General features: G+C 42.2%; 2 protein-coding genes across 8 annotated transcripts; one reads left to right on the top strand and one right to left on the bottom strand.

The window, feature by feature from the left end:
• Nucleotides 1-9,746: 9,746 nt before the first annotated feature.
• LOC1282047 (D-amino-acid oxidase) lies at nucleotides 9,747-11,516 on the bottom strand. Its single transcript, XM_322047.6, has 4 exons — nucleotides 11,196-11,516; nucleotides 10,604-11,113; nucleotides 10,320-10,519; nucleotides 9,747-9,959 (listed from the first exon to the last, which is right to left on the bottom strand). The coding sequence occupies exons 1-4, from the start codon at nucleotides 11,393-11,395 to the stop codon at nucleotides 9,817-9,819; spliced, it is 1,053 nt and encodes a 350-aa protein (XP_322047.5). The 5' UTR covers nucleotides 11,396-11,516; the 3' UTR covers nucleotides 9,747-9,816.
• A 154-nt stretch (nucleotides 11,517-11,670) lies between these two features.
• Nucleotides 11,671-21,513, top strand: LOC1282046 (putative gustatory receptor 2a). Of its 7 annotated transcripts, none has more exons than XM_061644812.1 (9): nucleotides 11,671-11,979; nucleotides 13,827-13,961; nucleotides 14,464-14,797; nucleotides 14,882-15,147; nucleotides 19,881-20,037; nucleotides 20,357-20,536; nucleotides 20,812-20,880; nucleotides 20,971-21,057; nucleotides 21,143-21,513. In XM_061644812.1, the coding sequence occupies exons 2-9, from the start codon at nucleotides 13,942-13,944 to the stop codon at nucleotides 21,248-21,250; spliced, it is 1,221 nt and encodes a 406-aa protein (XP_061500796.1). In that variant the 5' UTR covers nucleotides 11,671-11,979; nucleotides 13,827-13,941; the 3' UTR covers nucleotides 21,251-21,513. The 7 variants fall into 7 exon arrangements, with proteins under 7 accessions (XP_061500796.1, XP_061500799.1, XP_061500798.1 ...); XM_061644814.1 differs by lacking the exon at nucleotides 11,671-11,979 and adding an exon at nucleotides 14,207-14,369 and having other exon boundaries at nucleotides 13,831-13,961; XM_061644815.1 differs by lacking the exon at nucleotides 13,827-13,961.
• The last annotated feature ends 1,513 nt before the right edge of the window (nucleotides 21,514-23,026 follow it).

Genomic DNA, 23,026 nt, shown 5'->3' on the forward strand with positions numbered 1-23,026 from the left:
TCTGATGGTGATATTTCAACGACAAGGAAAACAAACAAATTGTGCGATTCAAATTCACTTACAGACTTGAACCAAAGACATCATACTGGCGCGCACGGTGAAAGCGAGTAGAAAGAGAAATAACAGCTTGCTGACTTATGAATATTTACTGAATTTAAAGGAATGCTGGAGTGCAGCAGCATTGACTGCAAAAGGACATGATCTTGGGCTTGTAGAGGTAATTGAATAAAGAATGGTATTTATTCAGCAAATAAACTATCGCAAAATGCGCTGTCACCAAGGGCGCTATCAAACGATTGCAAGCGAAATAAACGCTGTGACTTTGAGACAGCCGCTGCCGTCCGTATCATTCGTTTGTCGGGTGATGCCTGCTGCAAAAAGGGAGCAAAGCAGTTAAATAAAACAGAAACTTCACTAATTTGCTGTTGCTACAGCTTTACCCAAGAAGTGCATGAGAGTGGGAGCTGGACTGAGAAGATCAGTGACAGTGACGGAAGCTTTCTGCGTTGCGTCTGTAGGCAAGCATGGGCAACTTTAGTCTGTCACAGTGCACAGTGCACTGACTTGTTCAGCTTCTCACCAGAGCCACAATACTGGAAGAGCGATAATTTATTTAAATTGCAACAAAAAGAAAATGTTATCCACAGCCGGCCAGCATAATGACGTTAAATCATTTAAAAACGGCAACTTAAACGGATGTCCAGGAAGTTGTGTTTGGGCGGTTGGGAAATTAGTCTTCTGTACGCTGGTACCGTACGTTTCCATGGAACTTCTGTCAGCTAGACGCGCTGGATGATGGCCGAGTAAAGGCCGACTAGATAGGAAAGGAGAGAGAACAATCGGTGCAACATTGCTGTCAACTTTCAGTCCCTGCGAGCCCTTTATGTCCGGTGCAGTGCTATTCGAGATGGCTTCAATTTCCATTTAGCATTTTTCCTTGCCAGCCAGAGCCGGAGCAGAGTGGTCTAATGACGGACGTAAAGTTTTCCGATAAAGAGATAAGCGGAATAAAATAAATGTTTTACGTGACAAGCGTTTATTTTGAGCAAAATATGACCCATCGAGGGTCGCCCAGTCCGGCAATAATGACCAAGGGTGAAGGCTTGGAGGGAGATTCGTTGTAGCAGTATGCCTGACGGTAACATGCGGTTCAATCCCAGCTGGGGGTTTGAAACCCTCGTGAACTAAGAGATAAGGGAAAGGATTCACCTGAGGTGACAGAAAAGATGTGCCTGCAGAATCGCATGCTGAATGTAAGTGTCTTTGTTTAGGTTGCTGTTCATGCGAATGGTTTTAATTTTCTCGACTCGTAAATAAAACTACAACGACATTTGCTGTTCACGACAGGCAGCATTATGTAGGTTGGTGCTTCCAAAACTCGCGCTAATAAGTTTCGAAAAGGGTGTTGTTGGTTGTTATCCATATTTAATGCTTGGAGCTATTTTCAATTTCATACAATTTACAGATCCATGCCGAGCAGCTTGTCCAACGCGTTAGGAGTAGAACCAAGGTAAATTCTGAGCCCTTTGCGTAGACACGAATTTTTGGAAAACCCCGTCTTAAAAAGAACCGAACGAATGACTGGAGGCTATGTCTAGCTAATCTAGATGAAAGATTGCATTTTCCCTCAAAGCCGAGCGAACGCCCACTGGCGTGAATGTGGGCGAGCTGTAAGCTGTAATCAGTCGTAATTCATCTGTTTTGCAGTCAAAGAAAAAGCTAATCAATGTGTCAGGTTCGGACAGTGGTTCATTTTTCACACACTCAGCTGACGATACGCGTGGAAGTGCGAGAATGAAGGCAAAAATAGCTTCTTAGGATACGAACATCTATGGGCATGTCACCGATATGGTCAAGAAAAATAGATGTTTTTGTAACAATGATTTGACGAGATTGTATTTGTTGGTGTATGAAAATGGTATAATAAAATAAAATTGAGATTTCTGTTGCATCCATTCATTTCATTTAAATCTCGTATACTCCATAAACTTCATGCAGTAGGAAATGTTGTAAAAAAACCCACACCGTGGTGATTTTCGACCACAGTCGATCAACCCTAACGATCGCTTTATGTCATTACCAGCTATATGTAGTGAAAGAACAAAGGCTTGTACAAAATCTAATCTCCGGTGGAACATTACTGCCGTGCTGACCCGGGTCGTTTGAGTTGTGTCGAAAAGATCAGTTTCATTTATTTCAAAAAGGAGCTAATGTCTCAACAAACACATTTTCGGCTAACATGTGAGACGAAAAAGGCCCGTCTGGGTCGGTGGCATATGCCGAGAATGTGTTTCACATATTTTTATTACATTTCCCTTAGCAACTATTACCACATTGTTTTATTCATATTTTATATCGAAAGCCGTACAGCAAACCGCGGCAGTTAGGAGTTGGGCGGTTAGTCGCTTGGCACTAGATATGATGGGTCGTTTTATTTTTAGGTAGCGTCGTTAGATGATATTTTTGATGGAATTGCTCTGAGGATAACAAAGCAGGCGGCAAAAGAACACGAATCGAATCGGTCACTTTTTTATAACTCTGTCGCAGTAGCTGAGAGAAAGAGCAGAGCAATGAATGTTGTTCAGGCAATCGTTAAGATACATGGAAGGAGTGAGTCCGGTCTTCCTGGCTGTGGTGGCCCGTATTATTTTGAGGATTTCGTTTGAGCGTTGAGTGGCTGGTTGCTGGTATCTTTGGCAAGTGAAACTGGATTAAAAACGGAACAGAACTAAAACTAGCATGAGATACGGGATGATGTGTCGTGGTCGTGTGGGACTCGTTGGTGTTTAATTTTAACTCAACATTTTACCCGTTTGTGTGCAATGTGCTTTGGAAGTGGGTCGGAACGTGAACCGAGGATACCATAAAGCTATTCAACACGGTTTGATATTTGTTTTATCTTTAGAACTTTGTAAATCCTGACAGAACTATCCAATATTGTGTAGTGTAAGCACACCTCATCCGTATAAGATTCCATCCGGATAAGCGATTCAAGCATTTATAAATTAACAGAGATACATACAAAGTGCAGATAACACATAAAAACTAGGTATAAACATTTGTAAAACTAAAATATTATTCATATGGCGGTATCGTAAGAAAACAGCTAGATGTAACATGTTTTTGATTGAAATGTTAATATTTACTATTGTTTTACCCAAAGCGCATTAAAGGCTCGTGCTCGTAACATGCATAATTCCGACCCACAAAGGGCTATAATTTTCGAGTAGTTCGAGAAGGCCTCGATTCAGTTCAATCAAAGCTCAAGATTTTCTCTCACAATGCCTTAAGGTGGTGTGTTTCGAAGATGTTGAGTGATGTACCGACGGTAAACGGTCGAACATGTCACGCTTATTGGTATAGGTCGAAAATTAACCAAGGTCAAAAGCTCGAACCGGAGAGCGAATAAGGAGGAAGCATTCGCAGGCGTGATTTAGGAAGCTTGGTGGAACGTCTTGGGGGATTGTTACATCCAATCAGGCAGAAATTTTGCGTTTAACTTGTTGGATTGGATGTTGACTTTTTCCGGTCGCTGGTGAAATTGGTTTTAAGAAAAAGGAAAACAGAAACCGACTAGTCTTGTACAGCGAACTTCAACCGCAGCAGTTACCGGCTCTCTGCGGTGCGCCTAAATATAAATGCGCCATCGCACAGCAAAGCGTGGTATTTGTTCGGTAAAGTCAACATCACCGATTGGAACGAGCACAACCTTATAGCAGAAAAACATTTACTTTCTAAAACCACGCCATCGAAGGGGGTATGTGAGCGACGGAGTGCGTGGAACGATGGCATGAGGAAACTGTGCGTATGCTCGCCATTCCTCGAACGGGCGAGGGCACCATTCGTTAGTTCGATTTGGGAGTCGGTACGCCGGAAAAGCTGTTGATTTGCATTATATATTAATTAAAATTTGCTTCCGGAAGTTCACATTTTTCATAATTGATTACGATAAGTGGGAGCATTTGCTTTTCTGGAGCGGACCGTGGCGGAAGCTGGGCTCAATTAAATCGATTACGGAGAACACACATTCCTTATTCGCTCGAAACCAACTCTAGAAAGCTTCACGTTTGTGTATGAGTGTTTTAGCGTGTGCGTTCCATTCCGTAAGGATTTCGCCTCATTCATGGATGTTTTTTTTTTCAATACATTTGGCGTAACGTTCTATTTGGTCATGTCGGCCTACATAAACTTTCGAGGCGTATTTAGTAACACGCAGCCGGATAGACAATCTTTGTTACGGGGGGACGAGGATCCCCGGGGAGATTTGTACCTACGACGGGAAAGTCATTAAGTCGTGCGAGTTGACGACTGTAATACGGGTCCGCCCTAGATGAGTTAAATAACTCCTTTAGTGCAACTTTGGCTAAAAGAACGATGTGTTTTATTTTGTTTTTTTTTGTGAGGAATTGAGTACTGTTGTTCGTATCGCTTTGATGGGTGACGTCTATCAGAAAGTATTCTCTCGTGTGAAGGCAAATGTTTACTTTTGCATCTGGAAAAGAGATGACGGTCACGAACCGCACAAAACAGATTAGTGGGAAATAAGAAATGTAAACCGTGGATTCAAAATCGCGGGCAACGAGGGTCAATGGAATAGGATTATTGTGTGCAGTGAAGCCACTGTTGAGTAACAATGGTTCACACACTTCAAGCCACGAGGAAAGCATCGGATAACGTTGGTTCCTGCTAGCGGCCGATGGCGATCCGTGGGCGCACGTTTATTTGGAGATTTAGTTCCATTTCTCCGTGAGTCGAGTGATGGTCGAGAACGTGGGTGCCCCGAGGGTCTTCTGCACGAACTCACAGGAGATTCGTATGAGGTTTGTCCCTGAACAATCATACTCCTCAAGTGCAGGTGAACACATCTCGCGCGCCACTGCTCAGGTACGCCACAAGTCCAGTTGAGGTGAAACCACGCACATTGTGGGGGCGAGGCGTTGAAGTAAGAGGGGAAGGGGGAGGTGTGGGTAGGTTTACGGCAACACGCGGCCGAGCGTGTTTTGTTTGCATTAGGGACTGAATCTGGCGGATGCGGTGCAAAATATGTTATGCAACATAAAACATTGAAATAACCATATATTCATAAGGTACCGTCGTTTTCCTTGGTTGAAGTTGTACCTTTTGAATGTGTTCGGAGTGTCCTCCGGTGTCGGTACTGATTGTGCTTAGTTGAAAGTACGAACGGGTCCACAGGTCCAATGTTTCATCTTTCCACTTCTTGGAACTGAGGACTTATTTCGTATTCATGTTTGTACGTTAAGCGAATCTTAAATTTTAAGCTTGCCGATGTTCACGGGTTCGTCGACGGAAAATTTTCCTTTCTTCTTTATCTTGCCAGTCTACGCAAGACTGCACGAACCTTACGGTTTTCGTCATTCGATGTGTTCTTGCTGCCCCAGATCCTTGCCGAGTGCTGACGGGGATGGTTAGCAAAATCTCAGAATGCAATAATTTGAGGACACTTTGTCGGATTGTTTGGCGAGATTTAAGATTTTTGTTTTGTTCTGTACTATATCCCCTCATAGAAAGAGGATGTCGTTTCACAAGGAAGAACGCAAGCGACTAAGATACAGCCGTTACGATTGTACACCCAGAACTGTTCTAGCTTTACTCAGTAGCGGTGTGGTAGTAATGGAGGATCAGTTTTTTTATACATCGCAAAGCTAGCCATGCTTGTATTTGCAGAACGTTCTTTCGTTTTACGAAAGAAAAAATCTTAAACGTGTGAAACTCTGTACAAGTCGCCTGAACTGGATGCGTGATGGGAAAGAAAACATTGGAGAACCTGATATGGTGAAGCAGCCGGTTGTTAAAGTTGAATGCAATTCGCATGAAATTTATCCATCGAAAATCCAAAAAACATTTCTTCTTCCTTCTTCAACATAAACATTGCACAGTCGAACGGGTGCGCATAGTGAATTGTGTTGCTTTCCCGCACCGGCACAATCCGGTCGCCGTTTCTAACAACTTGCCGTTCTTTATTTGTGTGTGGCTGGTATTATGGCACGGTAACGGGTGCAGGAGAAATCCGGCAAGGATGATAGGAGCTATGTAGGTAGCTCCAAAAGGCTCATACATGTGACAGGAGGACGCCACGTCACGAAGACTCGGAGGTATCTTATCTCACCGGCAAATGTTATGTGCGCTCTCGTCGCTGTAGTTCGTTGTTCCTTTGGGATGGTGTGTGCATAAACATAAACAAGCGAGACGTTTTGTTCTGTTGCTGAAGGGTCCTATACCTTTGTTCAAAGGAGTTTCAGTACAATGACTCTTCATTTCCGCAGCGAAATGGATTTCTCAATAGCAAAGAGTAACGTTGGATTGAAGGGCTTGTGAAAGTGATGGTATTTAGAAATTTGCACAACTGTTGTTCAAACTTGTGTTACAGAAATATTAGAAACCATCATTATTGTTTTGCCATGAGCACAAATTGTATTTTATTTATAATTGGATTATGGTTTTAGATTTTTGTTTCATAAAACTATTCATTTCGGAAAACTACTCTCAAACACTTCTCGTTCTTATTGCAAATAAAATATGCAACGTCTCCGGAATGTAATTAAACTATTCGGTCCTTCAGTGATCTCGGTCCTTTTCATGGTGATGATGCCATCGAAATGGCAAAAGAAAAGGATTTGACACCATCAGTTTGAAAAGTTTACTCATTTTGGGAAATGAGCATCTCATCCCTGTTTGCCTACTTCTTGCTAATGGTGCTGGCTTTAAATACATTCTCTCATTGACAAACTTTGCAGACTTCCGTGAAAAGCTGTGAGAAGGATACATGAGGGGAAAGAAGCGATTTTGGCACTTTCCCACTGGTTTTGTATTCTGGCCGAAGCTCAGGAACGGAAAGGGTACAGGATGAATTTTGATTTATATGTTGGAATAATTGACGAGATTGATCGATGTGCTAGTCGTGCTTGGCGAAGCCATTACGACGAAACATTGAGGTAAAGGAAACCGGTGTGCGAGTACAACGAACGATGAAATCTTTAGCAAGTTTCCGGCCTATTCTATTGTTTTGATTCGGAGAGAGCGAGAGAGATCGAAGCGTTATGATTTATCTTTACCCTACTCGGGAGTTGGTGACTGACGGTATGGGGAGTTGCATTTTGTAATTTTAGCGACGAGGGTGCACCCTTCCATGTGACGTACAGGCCCGCGCGTTAAAGATATAAATCACTATCGATTCGGTAGAAGCTCCTGTGTTGTCATAAATCATAATGAAACAGAATCGATTTTTTCGGTCTGATTTAAACCATTCAACTTTGAACTTTAAAAAAAATACTGCACGAATTGTCAAGATCATTTGGTCTATTATCCCAAAATGAATGTCATTTTAGTATTGATGATTTCAGTACATTTCACAGAACAAACCCGTTTATACGAAATGACAAAAGATAACAGAATTGAAATAATATTCCATAACTGAAAATGTTATATATTTCACACCTTTACTGACGATTTTGCTTTACATTTCAGCATTTCTTAAAGCAAAACGTTCTCATAGCCAATCATATGCAAAACTTACGGCGAATGTAATATTATATGGAAAATAGTGGAATAAATGTTAGACATCCAACTCCCATGGTTAGCTAGAGAAGCTTAATCATAAGGCGTATGTATATACCGTCAATCATATAATAAACTTACTTATGGTAGCACGAACATTACATTTAATTCACTTATGATATCAAAATTATCAAAGGCAGTTTCAAAATATCGTCTGAGTCCCTATGGACAACTACTTAGGATAACGATTCCATCTATACCACTGTGGTTTCCATGACATGGACTCCATGTCTAACAATCTATCGCATTGCCAGGAGTAGGAGTTTTAATTTAATTAGGGCGCAAAATCGTTGCTCAATACGGATCTTGATTGTAGCTACCTTAGTTGATAGAATTGGGTTTGGTCAGGGTATTCAGGGAATGTTTGGCACGGGCAGAACTACTTATCGAATGAGTGGAAGGATTGAACCAACTGGTTAGCTCAGTGCGAACTATTTACACGATGTCCTTTGGGTTTAGCAAACACATGTTGCCTGACTTTTCCCCTATGATTCGTTAAGGACCGACGAACAAGCATGGAAAGCAATCTACCACGGTGAAAGACGTTACATTGCCCTTGTGGGTGGAATATCTCGCTCGCAGCGAAACAACTATGGGCCATAGTTGTGCAAAACGTCCTAACGAATGGGGTACGACGCATGGGCTGAACTCTCTAATTCAGTTAATTTTGCTACGGCGATGATGATGGCGACAACGGATGGTTCGTGCTCTTGCCCAAAAAGCTGTTCGGCCTCCCCCAGAGGTCTGCTCTTGTTTGCATTCGTGGCACACATTTACGACCCCAGGCGGCCGGGACAGCGTAACGTGACACAATAAGTCTAGCGGAAGGAAGTTATTAGCTATTGCATGCATTGCTCCCCAGCGGGCCTCTGGGTGAAACTGGTGGACATTTTGTGTTATAATTTCTGATATTATTTTCCTTCCCTCACTTGTGCAGTTTCAGGGCATATCAGGAAGAAATGTATGCTCTGTACCACGGGAGCAAACGTACAGATGGCTCATAACACCAAAGTCAACGAGATTGGGGTGCATTTTCGGTTGGAGAGCAGAGCCTCGGTAAAGGATAGCTCTACCGACGGCTGAAGTCTGTGGTAGACGACGCATCCCTCGTAATCATCATATTTCACAAAGGGAAGTAGTAGTGGTAGCTGAACGAAAAGTAACGAGCTTCCACGCGTCCCCAGGAGCCCTGCAGTGAATCCAAGGACACGGATTCGACTGCGTTCATCTTACAATATTATCTACGCTCCGGTATCTGTTTCCTATGATTGTGGTTGCAGACTGTTAACTAACGACCATGTTGAGCACGGTTTCGAGTGTGCGGCTCGGGGGAAGCACCGCCCGAGGCAGGGCTGAGCTGTCGAGCTGAAGCTCCCCATCGCCAGGACCATTTCTTATCGCCAACGATAAAATAGCTTGAGTGGGAGAACAATTTAGGCTTTGCTGCAAATGGAACATGTGTCTCGAAGCAACTGAAGGCTTTCGTTTCATGTGTGACTTACAGAACGAAGCTCTTTTACGCATGTCAACATTTACGGTACAGTTTTGCTACCAAGTGACTCTGTGTTAGATGGTGACGGTCTCTTTCGTCGGCACAGGGTGTATTTGCATAAATTTCTAATTTATCAGCAACATGTGCAATGTTCTTTCTGGCCTTAAACGTCGAGGGGACTGATTGCTCCAAAATCGTACCACAGTTGACACCTTTTTCCATCTCGATCTATTTCGTCATACCCGTTAGCCGTTGTTCGTGAATCTTGATGCTATTTATACAATAGCATAAAGACTAGCGTTAGTCCGAGACCATTGTCATAATGTTGGTAGAAATAATCATAATAGTTACTGATGGTAACAACTAAGCTTAGACTCTGTAAGTGTTGCAAAGAAAAACTGATCTCGTATTTCTCTTTTGTTTTGGCATAACTCTATTATATTACGTGGAATTCTATGTTTGATGATTAAACAAAATCAATTTATGTTAGTCTTAAATGAAAAAAAACAATACAATCCCATACAAAAACCTAAAATATCATATATAGAGAATCTAACTCAAATGGCCTGAAAGATATAGTTATAGAAATAGATGTGATAGTACTATGGTAATAGATACAACAGTTTAGCTTTAGATGAGTTAAATATAATCCGACAAAAGGCGGCGTAAGAGCATATAGTTATTTTTGACTTTGTTGTTTTATTTCACTTACAGCATACATATAACTTTGGAGCTAAGTTACACAAACACTACAATTTAGATGTACTGGATTTGCTCCAGCCAAGCGTACTGCTGATCTCAACGACTTCTTTGGCACAGCCCCAACAGAGTGTCACTCCGCATCCACCGTGTCCGTAATTATGAATAATCGGAACGGAACCCTTTTGATCATCTGTGGGTGAAATAGAAAACATAGATTATCATCTAGTAATCCCGTGCAGCACTAGTTTTGCCGTAGTCTGATGTTAAAGAATCACACCCACTCTTCAACAATATCATTAATCGCAAGTAGATGGAAAACAATCATCGTTCATCCCCAGCAAACAAGTACCTTCGCATCAACTCGGAGGTTATCAGTGCAATAGCTTGCAGTTGTTTTTTTAGTCGTGTTTAAAAAATGAAACGGCTACGTTGCAATCTTGCTGTCTAAACATGATAACCTTAGCCAAGCCTCATCGTTTACATGAAACAAGAGTTATTGGTTTGCAAATGCGAATGATGCGTAAAACAGAAATCATGAAAATATATTTACCTGATCGATAATGTTCCATTTCCAGGCGCACGCTGTCCCGGCCAGGCCGCAGGCCGACCCATTCATTTGTAACACTTGCATTACGCAGACTGGGCAGCATTCGTTCACAGCCATCGAATATGAATCGGCTGTCGTCTCGTTTGACGTTTCGGTTGAAGTCGTTCATTTGATGCGTTCCACCCAATATCACTGTCTCGCAACTAGGGAGTTGAATGAAAGGAATCCTATTATTTTCCACTGATCGGTGCTTTTCTTACCGGTTGTGATAGGGAAACGAAACTTACTTGGGAATTATGTAATTACCATCATCACTGTCATCCAGAATGACTTCATAAATCCATGGAGCACTAACCCGAGCTACCTGACCTCGGATGGGAAGCACTGCCTTATCGCTCGCCAACTCAAGCGAACCAAGGCCACTACAGTTGACTATCAGATCCACGGGCCGGTTAAGAATGATTTCATCAAAGTTACGTACTTTGGACGCCACGAATTTTCCACCAACCGCAATAAAACGATTGAACAGGTATGGCAACAGGCCGGATGGTTCACATGTGAACGTGGCGAAATGATAACCACCGGTGTACGATCGACCGTGCTCATTACTGAGTCGCTTCAATTCCGGTTCCTGGATCTTTTGGCACCCGAACACTATTTCCTTCCACGCCGGCTCCGGATATCCATTGGGATCGGTCGTAAGCCTCATGCACGGTTGTAAGCAGACACCAATCTTTCCGCCGAGCCCATTCTTCCACAGCTGATGGAAAAACGTGTGCGTTTCACTGGACCATTTTCTACAAAAAATACACATTTAAACATGTTAAACACGCTGTGGGTGGGTTGGCTGGTACAGGGTTTGTTGGCAATTATTCTTACACTATTTTATGGTCCGGAGTATTTCCGCAATAGTAAGGACCCCATAAACCAGCCGACCCGTCGCCTGTTGTGTTGGGACTAACATTTTCGGATATCAAAGTCACATTAGCCACATTATAGTAATGTTCAGCCAACTGCACTGCAACACTAAGCCCACTTACACCAGCACCAATGACCACGATTTGCTTCATATTGCCCATACACTTTTGCTGAACTTATTCTACTATACTTCCTTATGATGCGATCGTTCACACTGTACTGATTGCACCGGTAAGAGGAAAGAAGTATTTTAAATCCAATCACCATGCCGTTATCAATAGTGTTGTGATTTTTCATAAGCAAGATTCACGACTGTTTACCCCACGCTCCTTCCTGCTTACTTTCTTGCGCTCCATTATTTTCTCTCATTATGAGGCGATAAGGATTAGCGCTGTATAGAAACGCGTGAGCTAGAGTTATCTGGCAACATTTTGATTATATTTACCATCCGGCAATAGTATTGCTTAAGCATTCAAGGTCTATAGACAAGGAATTTTCTATAACGAGAAGAACGTGCGACTTTTGTAGATCTTACCAGAAGCATAGATTGTTGGATGAAAGGCTGATAACTGAGTAGCTTCCAATTGCCGTGCATCACTCCAATCAAAGGGAAGCATTTACGTACTACGTACGTGTTAGCTGATTATCCTGTGTTACAAATCTTTACACGCTGCAAAATTATTTTAGCCATGTCATTGGTCACAGCAGGGCAGGGAATCCGATCGTTGTGATTATTCTCAGTTAAGTAAGTGTGAAATGCTTCATTTATACACATGTGCGAAATCCTACTGAACTGGACATTCACTGGATTTGAAATAATTGGTGTCTCCTTATAGAAGAGTAATGCAGCTTGCATATGCCCGACGACAGTGCTAGGTCTATTGAGTGCTGTCCGTCGGTAATGCTTTTGAAAAGTATTGAGAATGATATCCTCCCTGGTTTCGTTGGTGCAAACTGGTTTGCCGTTTTGCAAGAATGCAAATAGAATTGCAGTCCCGTTCGGTCAATGTATGGGGAATTCTCATTTCGTCACTGTCATTCATGGACTCATGAAGTGGGACCAAGCAGTAGGAGTGGTGTCAAGTGGCTCAAGCGCTTAAATAAGAACATTATCTAATTCTCCATCTGGGAACAATAAAAGAGAATTATCGAAATCGAGTTCATCGCAGTGAATAATTGATTAAATTGTAATGTACCATTTATGTAGTTCCTCTTCGGGTTCACTCCCTTCTACTTCCCAACTGCTTAGCGTTCGACTTTCCACTCCACTGCAGCACGATCTTATCTCGTTCGAACAAACTTTCTGTGCCGGTAGTATTCATTGGAAGGATCGCAACCAAGGGCTCGGAAGCACTTCTGTTGGGATGTGTGGTGCCTTGAATAAAACATCCATGGCTGTGACAATCTCTGCGGTGCTTTGTCGTGTCGTCGTCATCGAGGTTTCCCGTAACCCGAGGGGTGATGTTAATGCGAAAGACGTTCAGTGAACATTGGGTCTTAATGAGCTCCCGGATGGTTGCCTCGATGCCATAGATGGCATGGAAGGCCCGATTGAATGTGGCAAAGGGCAAAAGGCACATGGCAGTTGGCAAACTCATTGGAGTTGTTATTAAAGCACAAATTTATGCAAATCAATTTTTGTCGTTATCCGGGTTATCACATGCAAGTCGAGCAGAAGTGTAGAACAGTCAAGTGATATGCTTCAAAATATTGAAATCATTGATTTCTGCAAAGCGTGGAAGGAAACAGTTTAAGAGAGTATGTTTTTGCTATATCAAAATATTGAACATTGCCCCTAATATTTAGCAACATGTATTAAAATCGTATAACCATAACATATTCAGTAATATATTTTGTATCGTTTTATATTTAATCGCAACTTATTCTCTTATTGATAAATACCAACACTAAGAACTGATAGGGAATGAAAAGGTATATATGATTAGCAGCCCTGAATAAGATGATACCATTTATAAAACATAATTCAGCATGTTTTCTAATCAGTAAAGGATAACAACATTTTCATCCATTGACGAACAATTTAAAGCAACGTTTTAAACGTCACTGGTATGTTGAATTTATTTACAATCCTAGGTGAATGTTGAATACTATTACAGTGGTATTAGACCCTTAAACTCATAGCCAAACATAGTAATTAGTTGATATGCACAAAACTTGTTCCCTGTGCTCAAAAGAAATCTAATAAGAGCATTTAAAAATTCCTTACGCAACTCTCCTATGTGGCTTGAGACAATCTTCTCGAAACAGTGGAATCTTCGTTCTGGACAACCCGTTGTCGTAATTACAGTGGGACCGAATTCAATTTAAACTTTATCCTGTTTCACATCGTCATGCCTAGCAGAATGGTTAGAGTGTAAAACTCGGAAACTTTCGCCCCTTTGGAGTGATTTACTGTCCTGTCTTCCCAGTGCAGGGTATGCACTGCACTGCAACGGTTTCGCCAAATGGTTTTGTTTTTTTTCAATGATGAAAATTGTCTTAAGTTTTTCTAGAATGCTTTGGAAAGCGAGTACTGACTTGCCTATGTAACAAGCGGCTTAACTTCGCCTAATTGCCGTTTTCATTTTCCAGCCAGTTGAAAAAAACATTAAAAGTTTTTTTATCTTTGTTGCCACAACAACAATTGCCATGTTGGTGCGATAGGCGCGTTTCAAACTCTTCAACTGGTCACCAATTGATGAGATAAATGTTAAAGGATTGTGAGTGGTAAGTTAACTATTTATAGCTGAAGTAAAAATGTCTAAAATTATCTTATAATTGCCCTATATAAAACATCAATCTTGCCATCTTGCAACTTTAAGCGAAAGATATAGATTCATTTACAACAACCATTAGCGACAATTAATGTGTATATGTTACTTAAAAATAATGCCTTGAAATTGCAAACAACAACATTACTTTATTGAAAGCTTTACGCATATTAGCAGAATAAAAAATGTTTCAATCTAAAGGACTGCTAGGGAGCTGTGTTTCTACAACGTTCCGTAAAACGACATGTATGATTAATTTATGAGGCGTGGTAAATTGCGAAAGTCGGCTCCATTCTCGGGTATGATCGGGAGCAGTTTCCGGAACGATTAACCTCCTTTGCAGACACCCACTGTTGGATAAAGTGTCAGTCTCAATTTTACACCCGTCCCGACTGGTGGATGTACCGTCGCAGTGTCGCAGTGGTGATGTTACTAAACGAGTCACTTAATGTTTACAGTTCCATGGAAGTATTGTACTGGATTCTACGACTGTTCGGGTATGCTCCGTTCCGGCTACAGTTGGATGCAGACACACCTGACCGGGATGCATTCGGAACCTGGCGGACGAAACTATACACCATATCTTTCGGATTGGTATATACACTAGCTTTTATAAAATTCATGTCCGAGCTAAAACACACCGGGTTCTCTGCATCGATGATCGAGGGCAAAGGCGAACGTATGTATTTTACTTTCAATTTTTTCACCACCATGTATGGAGTTGTGAACGGTTATGCTGTGCGAGACAAAATTGAAAAAATGCTCTACAAGCTGCATGCCGTGGATCAAAAGGTAAACCGGTTGTATAATTTTAATAGTTGTTACCTACGTTCTAAGTCAAGTGTTTGAATTAAGTTAAGTCATGTGTTTGAATAGATAAGCCAATGGAAACGCAACGTCGATCATCGCCGATTTTATCGAAACGTTTGGGCCGGTGTTTATCTGATCACAATCGTGTTGTTGATCTACATTTATGGTACTATCATCACTTGTCAACTTCACGAGAGCTCGTGCAACATGCAGATTTTGTTCGTGTTTATTTATTTGCTATTCGTCAACTCCTACGCATTAATGATGTTGCAATGCACCGCGTTTATGGAAATAATTAGGACAAGATACAAGCTAATTAATGGCTGTTTTCGGTACGTATAAAAGATTATGTTAATGTAATGCAAATTAAATTACATAAAACGCTAACAAAAACCGTCAAATCCAAGAAAATACAAAAAGTGTGTCATTTGAATCTTTTTTTTTTTCTTCTATCGTAGCCCGTTCATATTTAAATGGTTTGTTTAGCCCAGCTGAAAGATCTGTTTATCGTAGCTGTTAATGGATTGATTAATCGTCTTCGATGCGTTAACAAAGATGGCTTTAGCCATGGTATACAATAAACATTATCATCACCATAGCCATCATCTTTGTAATATTTGGAGTTCCAGTCCAGTGTATCGATCGGTCGGTTTCCGGTTGGCCGAAAACGTGCACTTGTTTAACGTTTAACATTCTGCTCCGCCGTTGCTTCGTTCTACAGTTTCAGTATGGTTTGCATCGTCACGCGTTAAGGTGTGCCATTCCCAACGATGGATAGCTGTTTGCTTGTTCAAAACGTTCACGATACATTTCGTCCCTTCTACTACCTGTTGAAGGTTACTGGATTGGCGCCATTTCGTCTTAACTCACAGCCGTCCAACGATAGAAAAGAGTTGTATTATGCTTTCGGTTACTCCGCGAGCTTCATCTGTGTATACTCGTACGCAATCTATGGCTACCTCTTTACCACAAATACGGGCCATCTGTACATTTCCAAAATCGTAGCCGTCATGGAAAATGGATATATGTTTTGTGAATTTATGGTGACAAACGTAGCGATCATTTTAGGTTTAGTGCTTCGAAATCGTGTGCTTGAGATTTTTGTACAATTGGCTGAGATTGACGAGCAGTTAAACGTCCTGCGGCTTCCGATCAAACACAACAGACAACATCGCCTACTGACAGTGCTCTGTAGTATTGTTTTGGGATCGTTTCTATTCCTCCTTCTGGTGACGATTTCAACTGTGACGTCACGCCTTGAATCGTTCGACACGCCTGCTCTCGACGTGGCGGCGTTGGCGATATCGAGTTTCTGCTTCCTTCTGCAAATAGTACAATTTACTGTGATGGTGCTACTCGTGCTGTCGCGATACCAGACGATTAATGAATTATTTAGGTGAGTTACAACGAATTGGTGATCTAAATGTGTAGTCTGTTCGATGTCGTTATTCGGTGAGGACGCCCTGGTGGCGTACGAGACATTCAGTGTGCTGTTGAAGTATCTCGGTGTTAACCCTCCCATATCATGCGATCGCAAACGGACACGTCTACCCTATCGATGCGTCAACATTTTGTCATTCGTACTTTCGACTCTGTTCTACGGGTATCTACTGTTTAGCATCTCATTGGATTCTGGTGTATTAAAGGCCGGCATAAAGTCGCTTATTGTTACCCGCATGCACGATCTGTACTTTGTGCTACGCTACATCACCGTTATCGTGGTGCAAGTGCACGTTCTGAACAATGGAGGCGAAATAAATCGATTGCATCGGGCGCTGAACAGCATCTCAAACGCAGTGACACTACTTGCCAATCGCAAAGGTGTATCCAGCAAACTACGATTCTTCGGAACGGTCCGGTTTGCGAAAGGGTTACGCGTATTTTCCCTGTCGTATCCATTTGTTTGTCTCGCCATAACGTTCACGATACTAAAATGGTTAAATTGGAACCAGCTTATTGGCCATGTGTTTCAGTTTGTGCGCTTACTGTACTTCACAACATACGTTCATCTCTGGCTACAAGCGACTTTGGCGGCGATGTTGGTCCTGTCGCGATATGAAGCTCTGAAGGACCTGTTCGGGTAAGAAATACCATACACAGTATGAACGTTTCTGCGTATCACAACAGGAAAAATCGTAAAGGAAAAATGCGCAGCATAATAATTAATTGCCTTTTGCCGTAAGCTGCAGCATAACCTGTGAGTGAAAGCAGGCTGTTAATTCTCATCCACGAATACCTCTTATTCTTGTTTTTTTATTCTTGCGCATCGTTTTCTGCGCATGGTAAAATCATTGTTTATCATTCTATAGTGCTATTGTTTATTTTGGATCAAGTGATCTAATGGCAATGTGGATGTTTCGGTGGTAAAGGCAAAGGCATTTCGGTTCAGTTTGATTGAAGGTGGATAACACGCAGTGTGTACCACGAGGCGATGATCCATAATTTAGCTAGCAAGCAAATGTAGCAATATGCGTTGGTTTTCGGTGAACAGTGTATACGAAACGGTGCAACCGTTTATGTTCCTGCTTGGGTGTGTAGGATTGGCACCTTTCGGGTACAGGTTAGGAATGAAACCGGTGAATCGTTACCTGGAGTTCTGCTATGTGCTAGTGTATGGTGGAATGTATACCTACGCCCTGTACTCGTTCCTGTTCGTAGCTAATGTGACCGATTTTCACCTATCGCTGATCATTGGTACCATAGAGTGCATCAATCTTAGCTGTCAGTATCTAACGATGGTATTTGCCATTGTGTTTGCGTGGATTGTAAAACACCGAATATCTTTTATTTTACAAACCCTGCATGAATGTGATGTACAGTTGAGCAAATTTAGTTCACCGATCGACCATCGAAGACTCCATCTGAAAGTGTCAATGCTGGCGGTTGGTATAGTGACATCGTACATGTTACTACTCGCTATACACCTGCCATTGATTTTGGAGCTTGTACCTCACATCGAACCATCGCTGAAGGAAATTCTCCCTTCTGCCATGTTCGGGTTGTGTTTTTTGTTACAAATTTGTCAATTTCTCTTATTTTTGCTGGTACTGCACGATCGATATTGCGCCATCAATCAAGCATTCAGGTAGGTGAAATTTGATCAACCGTTCCAATTAATTAATTACCGCTTAAGCCGGACATTGTCAATAAAGGTTTTGTTTACAGTGAAAAAACATTTCGGGGAAAGCTGCTGTTGGGGTTGAAGATTCTATTGAGAGTTTGCATAGCGCCGTCAGTGAAATGTTGACTTCTAACGAGGACGCACTAAAGGCCTTCGAGTGCTTTACTTTGGTGGTAAAGTGTCTTGGACTGTATCCACCGGTGACATGTAGTAGGAAACGAACATTACTGGGCTACAAGTTGTGTAATTTGTTGGCCATAGCGTTCTCGGCCACTTTCTACGGATTTCTGCTACTGTTTCATTCTCTCGATTTGGAAACGATCAAGCTCGGTTCGGGATCACTCATAACGTCGCGAATGCACGATGTTTACTTCGTGTCGCGCTACTTGACGGTGCTGGCCGTTCTATTGCATTCTTACATCAACCAGAATAGTGTGGATCAATTGTTCGGCTCTCTTAACGAAGTGTCAAGTGCATTAGTAACTCTCAACACAAATCATGCTTCCGAGGGCTCGATTGGTTACTTTGGAACGCAAAGGTTTGCACGGCATCTGCGCTGGCTCATGCTGGTGTATCCACTCATGTTTGTGTCAATGACGGGCTTCGTAGAACGCTGGTTACCGCGTTTTGGAGTACAGGTGCATGCGTTCAATCTAGTCCGGTTTCTGTACTTTTACTCGTACGTTCATCTCTGGGCTCAGGCGATTTTGACACTGTTTTTGGTACTATCACGATATATTGCCCTAAACAATTTGTTCAGGTAAGATATAGAGCTATAAATTGCTCCCAACCTTCATTCGCGACTTCGCTTTCACCCTACTTCATTTTCACGGCAACCGAGAACTAAGAAGAAATGTAGCCACCCCTTACCATTATGCAAACAAAATAAATTGACTCGTTTGAGGAACAGAACGAGCAATCCATCCTGAGAAAGGAGTGGCGCCGTTTGGTAAAAGTAAATAGAGAATACTAATAAAACTGATACAATTAATTGATACACATGCTACGAGACAGGTAACATAATCAACCACACCTTAGTTTGTTCCGGCCACGGTTGATGGTGTCGTTCGTTCCCAAATCTACCGGTCCTGCATACATGTCAGTGAACGTTGTGTGAGCCCAACGAACGGAACAGTATCGCTTTTCAAGACTGTGCTACAAAATGGTGTATAAAGTGCTGCAAAAATTCAATACCTCTAGCTCCATCGAAGCTTTCCAGCCATTTCTGCTGTTGCTGAAGTGTCTGGGGTTGACACCATTCTTTTCGAATGCCTCCAACAGGCGTTTGCTTTCGGTGCTCAACGTCATCATTCTGCTGCTCATTGGCACGCTTTACATTAACGGACCCTGTCGGCAAATTCGTAAGGACATGCTCCGCTTCCAGTCATCTCCGCTGGCTGTGAACAGTCGCATCTTCACGTACCTGATGGGGACGCTAGTGTATCATCTGACCATGCTTATAAACTTTCTCCATCGTCATCGGCTGCGGGAGCTGTTCCAGGCGTTCGTCAACATTGATCGCGAGCTGCAACAGGTCGGAGTGAGGATCAACTACCGGATGCATCGTTTTCTTATCACTGCCGGCATGGTGTGCTTTCTGAGCGGCATCTTCGTAACGTCCGCACTGGTCTATGCGTACAAAATTACCGTCCTGAATAATCAGCCCAACTTCGACGGTCGATGGTATTACAACATGTTCTCCTTCGTCTACTACAATGCCGCCTTTCCCACCATCACGAGCTATTTCGCCATCGTGCTTTGGTTCCTGCTGGTGCGCTTTCAACGATTGGCCATGGCAATTAGGTTGGCAAGTTCAACTACCACCCTTCCTCTCATCATCAAACCGAAAATCCATTACAGATGCATTGAACAGCGCGCGTGTCGGTAAGAAAAGCATTCCGCAACGTGACTGAATCGTTCTCGCTGTTTGGTTTCTCTTTACAGAATGTACTTTCCAACGAGTCCGTCGGCCGTGGGAAATCCGAGCGAGTTTGCAATATGCAGCGAAAAGGAACAGATTAATGTGCTGAAGCAAATCAAGATCCTTCACGACAAACTGAACGACGTGGTCGAGCTCGTTAATTATTGCTTTTCAGTGCAGGTAAGACTGCCCTCTTGGCAATTTTGTCCCATTTCTTTGGCGACCCGAACGAGGTCTTCCCTGCTGAGTGCCTAGATGAAGAAAATCCGTAACAAAGCATAAGGACACGTTTCGGCAGGTCTGAAAGAATGCTTACCGAAGCGTAGCGTGTCCGAACGCTTGAGCACAACAGTACATGAACACACCGACGACACAACAGTGTAGGTCACGAATTTGCTAACTTTTGCCACTTTAACTATGTTGTTTCTTTATTTTCATCTGTGTACGTCGTGCGTCTGCTGCTTCCTTCGATGTCGTCGTGTGCATTGTTATTCATCAGATCACATTTTGCGTTGGATTGTGCTTCGTCATCGGAGTCGTCTGTTCGTTCGGACTGTTCCGGGCGTTCATCTATCGTAACGAGCTGTTCTACATGGGAGTGCTGAACTTCATCTGGTACATGTACTATCTTTTCTTTGTCCTGTTTTTCATTGCCGTCGGTAGCAAAATAACACGCGAGGTAAGACATCTCCAATGCCCAAGACTTTCGTTACTATAGCAACTTGCGAAGGTTTTTGTTTCGTTTCTCAAGCAGTGAAGGCACAAAGGTGATTAATTTGTCTTAAGCAGAGCGTTGAGTGTGGAATTTGACTCGGAGAAACATGAGCTAGTTCCAATGATTCCTAATTTATCCGAATTAATAACTAATTGCCAGTACACCATGTTTGTTTAGTTTTTGCTGTTTTTGTACAAGACTTTTTTTGTTGTTCTTACATAAATGCACTCGTTTTTCAGGGCAAACGAATCGGTATCCTAGTACATAAAGCCATCAACTGTTCGTCCTCCTCGGCAGTGATAAATGAGGTATAATGTTGTGAGGGTGCAAACATGGTGCTGCCAGTATGCAATGTACCGTGTGCGTGGATAATATTAATTCTTTATCTTTCTCGTCAGTTGAACCTATTTTCACAGCAGCTGCTACATCGAAGCCCGGTCATAACGTGCGGGCTGTTTGTTTACGATTGGACACTCTGGTACACGGTACGTAAGCGTGTTTGCCCTTCATAATGGACTCCCGTTAGTCTTAATCTACAGACCTAAACTAAAGTAAGCGCTATTTTTGCAGATGATTGGCGCCACAGCAACGTACCTCATCATCTTAATTCAATTCGATGTCTCGTTTCCGAACTTGGTCAATGTCAACGCCACGGCAGTGTACCGAGGCAGCACCTAAGGCTGGCCGTATCGACACCAACGCTAAAAGACGAGCAACTTGATCATCACCGCTGAATCTAGTGGGTAACAAACTTTTCTAGGACAAGTGATTCTGGTCGTAGAAGGAAACATTCTTGCTAAAGCTCTTCGACGAAGCGTTCATAGAATCTCTGATTTAACGTGCATGTGCGTGTATGTGTGTGTGTGTTTACTTTGATGCTGAAATGAAACAAAAAATAAAACAGGGCTAATCTGAAGAGCCAGTTTGGTGAACTTGGTGTAGTATATTGTGTGGCACTTTTCTTTCCTCACAACCGCCTCCCTTTAGTCTACAATCTAGACACGCAACCACCAGCCATTAGGCGTCTCCATCGTTGTTTTCTTCTGCGTTGCACCTACTCACAATTGCCGGCAAGCATAAAACGGTCATTGTTTGTGCTCTCAGTAACGTGTTTGAGTGCTACTTGTTAGCAAAACCACTTCATGTCCCAAGTTCTAGCACAGGAGCATGGTAGGTGCAGGCGGTTGATGGCGCCATGGTAGTAATTTGAATTAACCATCAACAACAGCTAGGTTTCAAAGTCAATTGCTGCTTCTTTTGGCAAATATTTACGCACTGTCAAGCTTGAAAATTTGGCACTGAAACCATTAAGCACTACTCGAAGCACACAAAAGCAACATAGTGACATCATGGTGACGAAAAACGTGTCCTATTGGAACTGTTGGAAGGGTTTATCGTAGCATCCTATTAAAGTATCTAACTTTCAGTTGGTACAAGAATCTTTAAGAAGTAGACATCGATATTAATGTTCTATCGTCACAAACCCACACAGACACACATTGTTTTGTTGAAAATTTCTGCTAAACTAGTGTACTCAAACTTCTTCAATTATAGGAGAATACGAAAATCGACTGATTCTGACCGACTGTCCTGTACTTCGGTGAAAAATTAAATTAAAACATATCGATTTCAGTACTGTAAACGATTTGAGGACTCCTTGATGGTTAAACAATACAAGCTTCCAAGATACAAGTAGGATGACTGAGGAAAATGTATTTCAATTACACCAGCATGCTTTATGACGGAATAGTTTTTGTTCTGTCCTTTGCTGTCCTACTGCCCTGAAGATATTCGATAAAATTTGGTCATTTCTCTCATTTTTTTATGTTATGATTAAGCTTATGATATTCTATTTATTCTAACCGATTCATTCGGGAGTCGGTTGAACAGAAAAGACCATTGGTGGTAAATGATGAGGACAGTAATGGTCGAGGTTGGGAATTGAATTGAAGACTGGGTTGTTCTTGCTCCCTCTGCTGGTTTGTGGTCCGGATCGTCCTTATCTGAGATCGTACCCGATTTCACGCTGCACCGTCAGCTAACCATGCACAACATGGGGGTTGATAGCAGAAGAGTCATGATTTAAGGAAAAATAAAAATTGGTGGTTCAGAAAATTGCATATCATCTATATTGGAAACCGATTTCGAGCATGGCGAGGTTTAAAGAAGAAGTACCAGTGGATAGATATTGTTCGCCACTGGCTATGAATAAATCGATTTTTTGTCCTTCATCTCTATTAAGTCATTGTTTTTTGGTTTATGGATTTAGAGCCGAAAAGAGAATATGTGATGAAAATCGATTGGTATAGGAAAAATAAGCCTTACAATACCACACCCTTACGTGTTGTTCGCATGAAATAAGGAAAATGCCGAGGGGAGACTTTGCATTTTGCCATCCTAAATCGGCACAATTGACTTCATTGGCCTGGGAACTGAGGTACTCAGGGACTGAAA

Source organism: Anopheles gambiae, chromosome 2 (assembly GCF_943734735.2).
Source record: "Anopheles gambiae chromosome 2, idAnoGambNW_F1_1, whole genome shotgun sequence".
NCBI lineage: Eukaryota > Metazoa > Arthropoda > Insecta > Diptera > Culicidae > Anopheles > Anopheles gambiae.

What these genes read in the sequence shown, in the direction of transcription:
- LOC1282047 (XM_322047.6), bottom strand. Translation starts at nt 11,395, where the DNA reads ATGGGCAATATGAAGCAAATCGTGGTCATTGGTGCTGGTGTAAGTGGG. An exon ending in ACTCCGGACCATAAAATAGT is followed by an intron (nt 11,114 to 11,195) that starts GTAAGAATAATT and finishes TATTTTTTGTAG; the next exon opens with AAAATGGTCCAGTGAAACGC. An exon ending in AATGGAACATTATCGATCAG is followed by an intron (nt 9,960 to 10,319) that starts GTAAATATATTT and finishes TTTCACCCACAG; the next exon opens with ATGATCAAAAGGGTTCCGTT.
- LOC1282046 (XM_061644810.1), top strand. Translation starts at nt 18,056, where the DNA reads ATGTTGACTTCTAACGAGGACGCACTAAAGGCCTTCGAGTGCTTTACT. An exon ending in GCCCTAAACAATTTGTTCAG is followed by an intron (nt 18,697 to 19,880) that starts GTAAGATATAGA and finishes TTCTCTTTACAG; the next exon opens with AATGTACTTTCCAACGAGTC. An exon ending in ATTATTGCTTTTCAGTGCAG is followed by an intron (nt 20,038 to 20,356) that starts GTAAGACTGCCC and finishes GTTATTCATCAG; the next exon opens with ATCACATTTTGCGTTGGATT.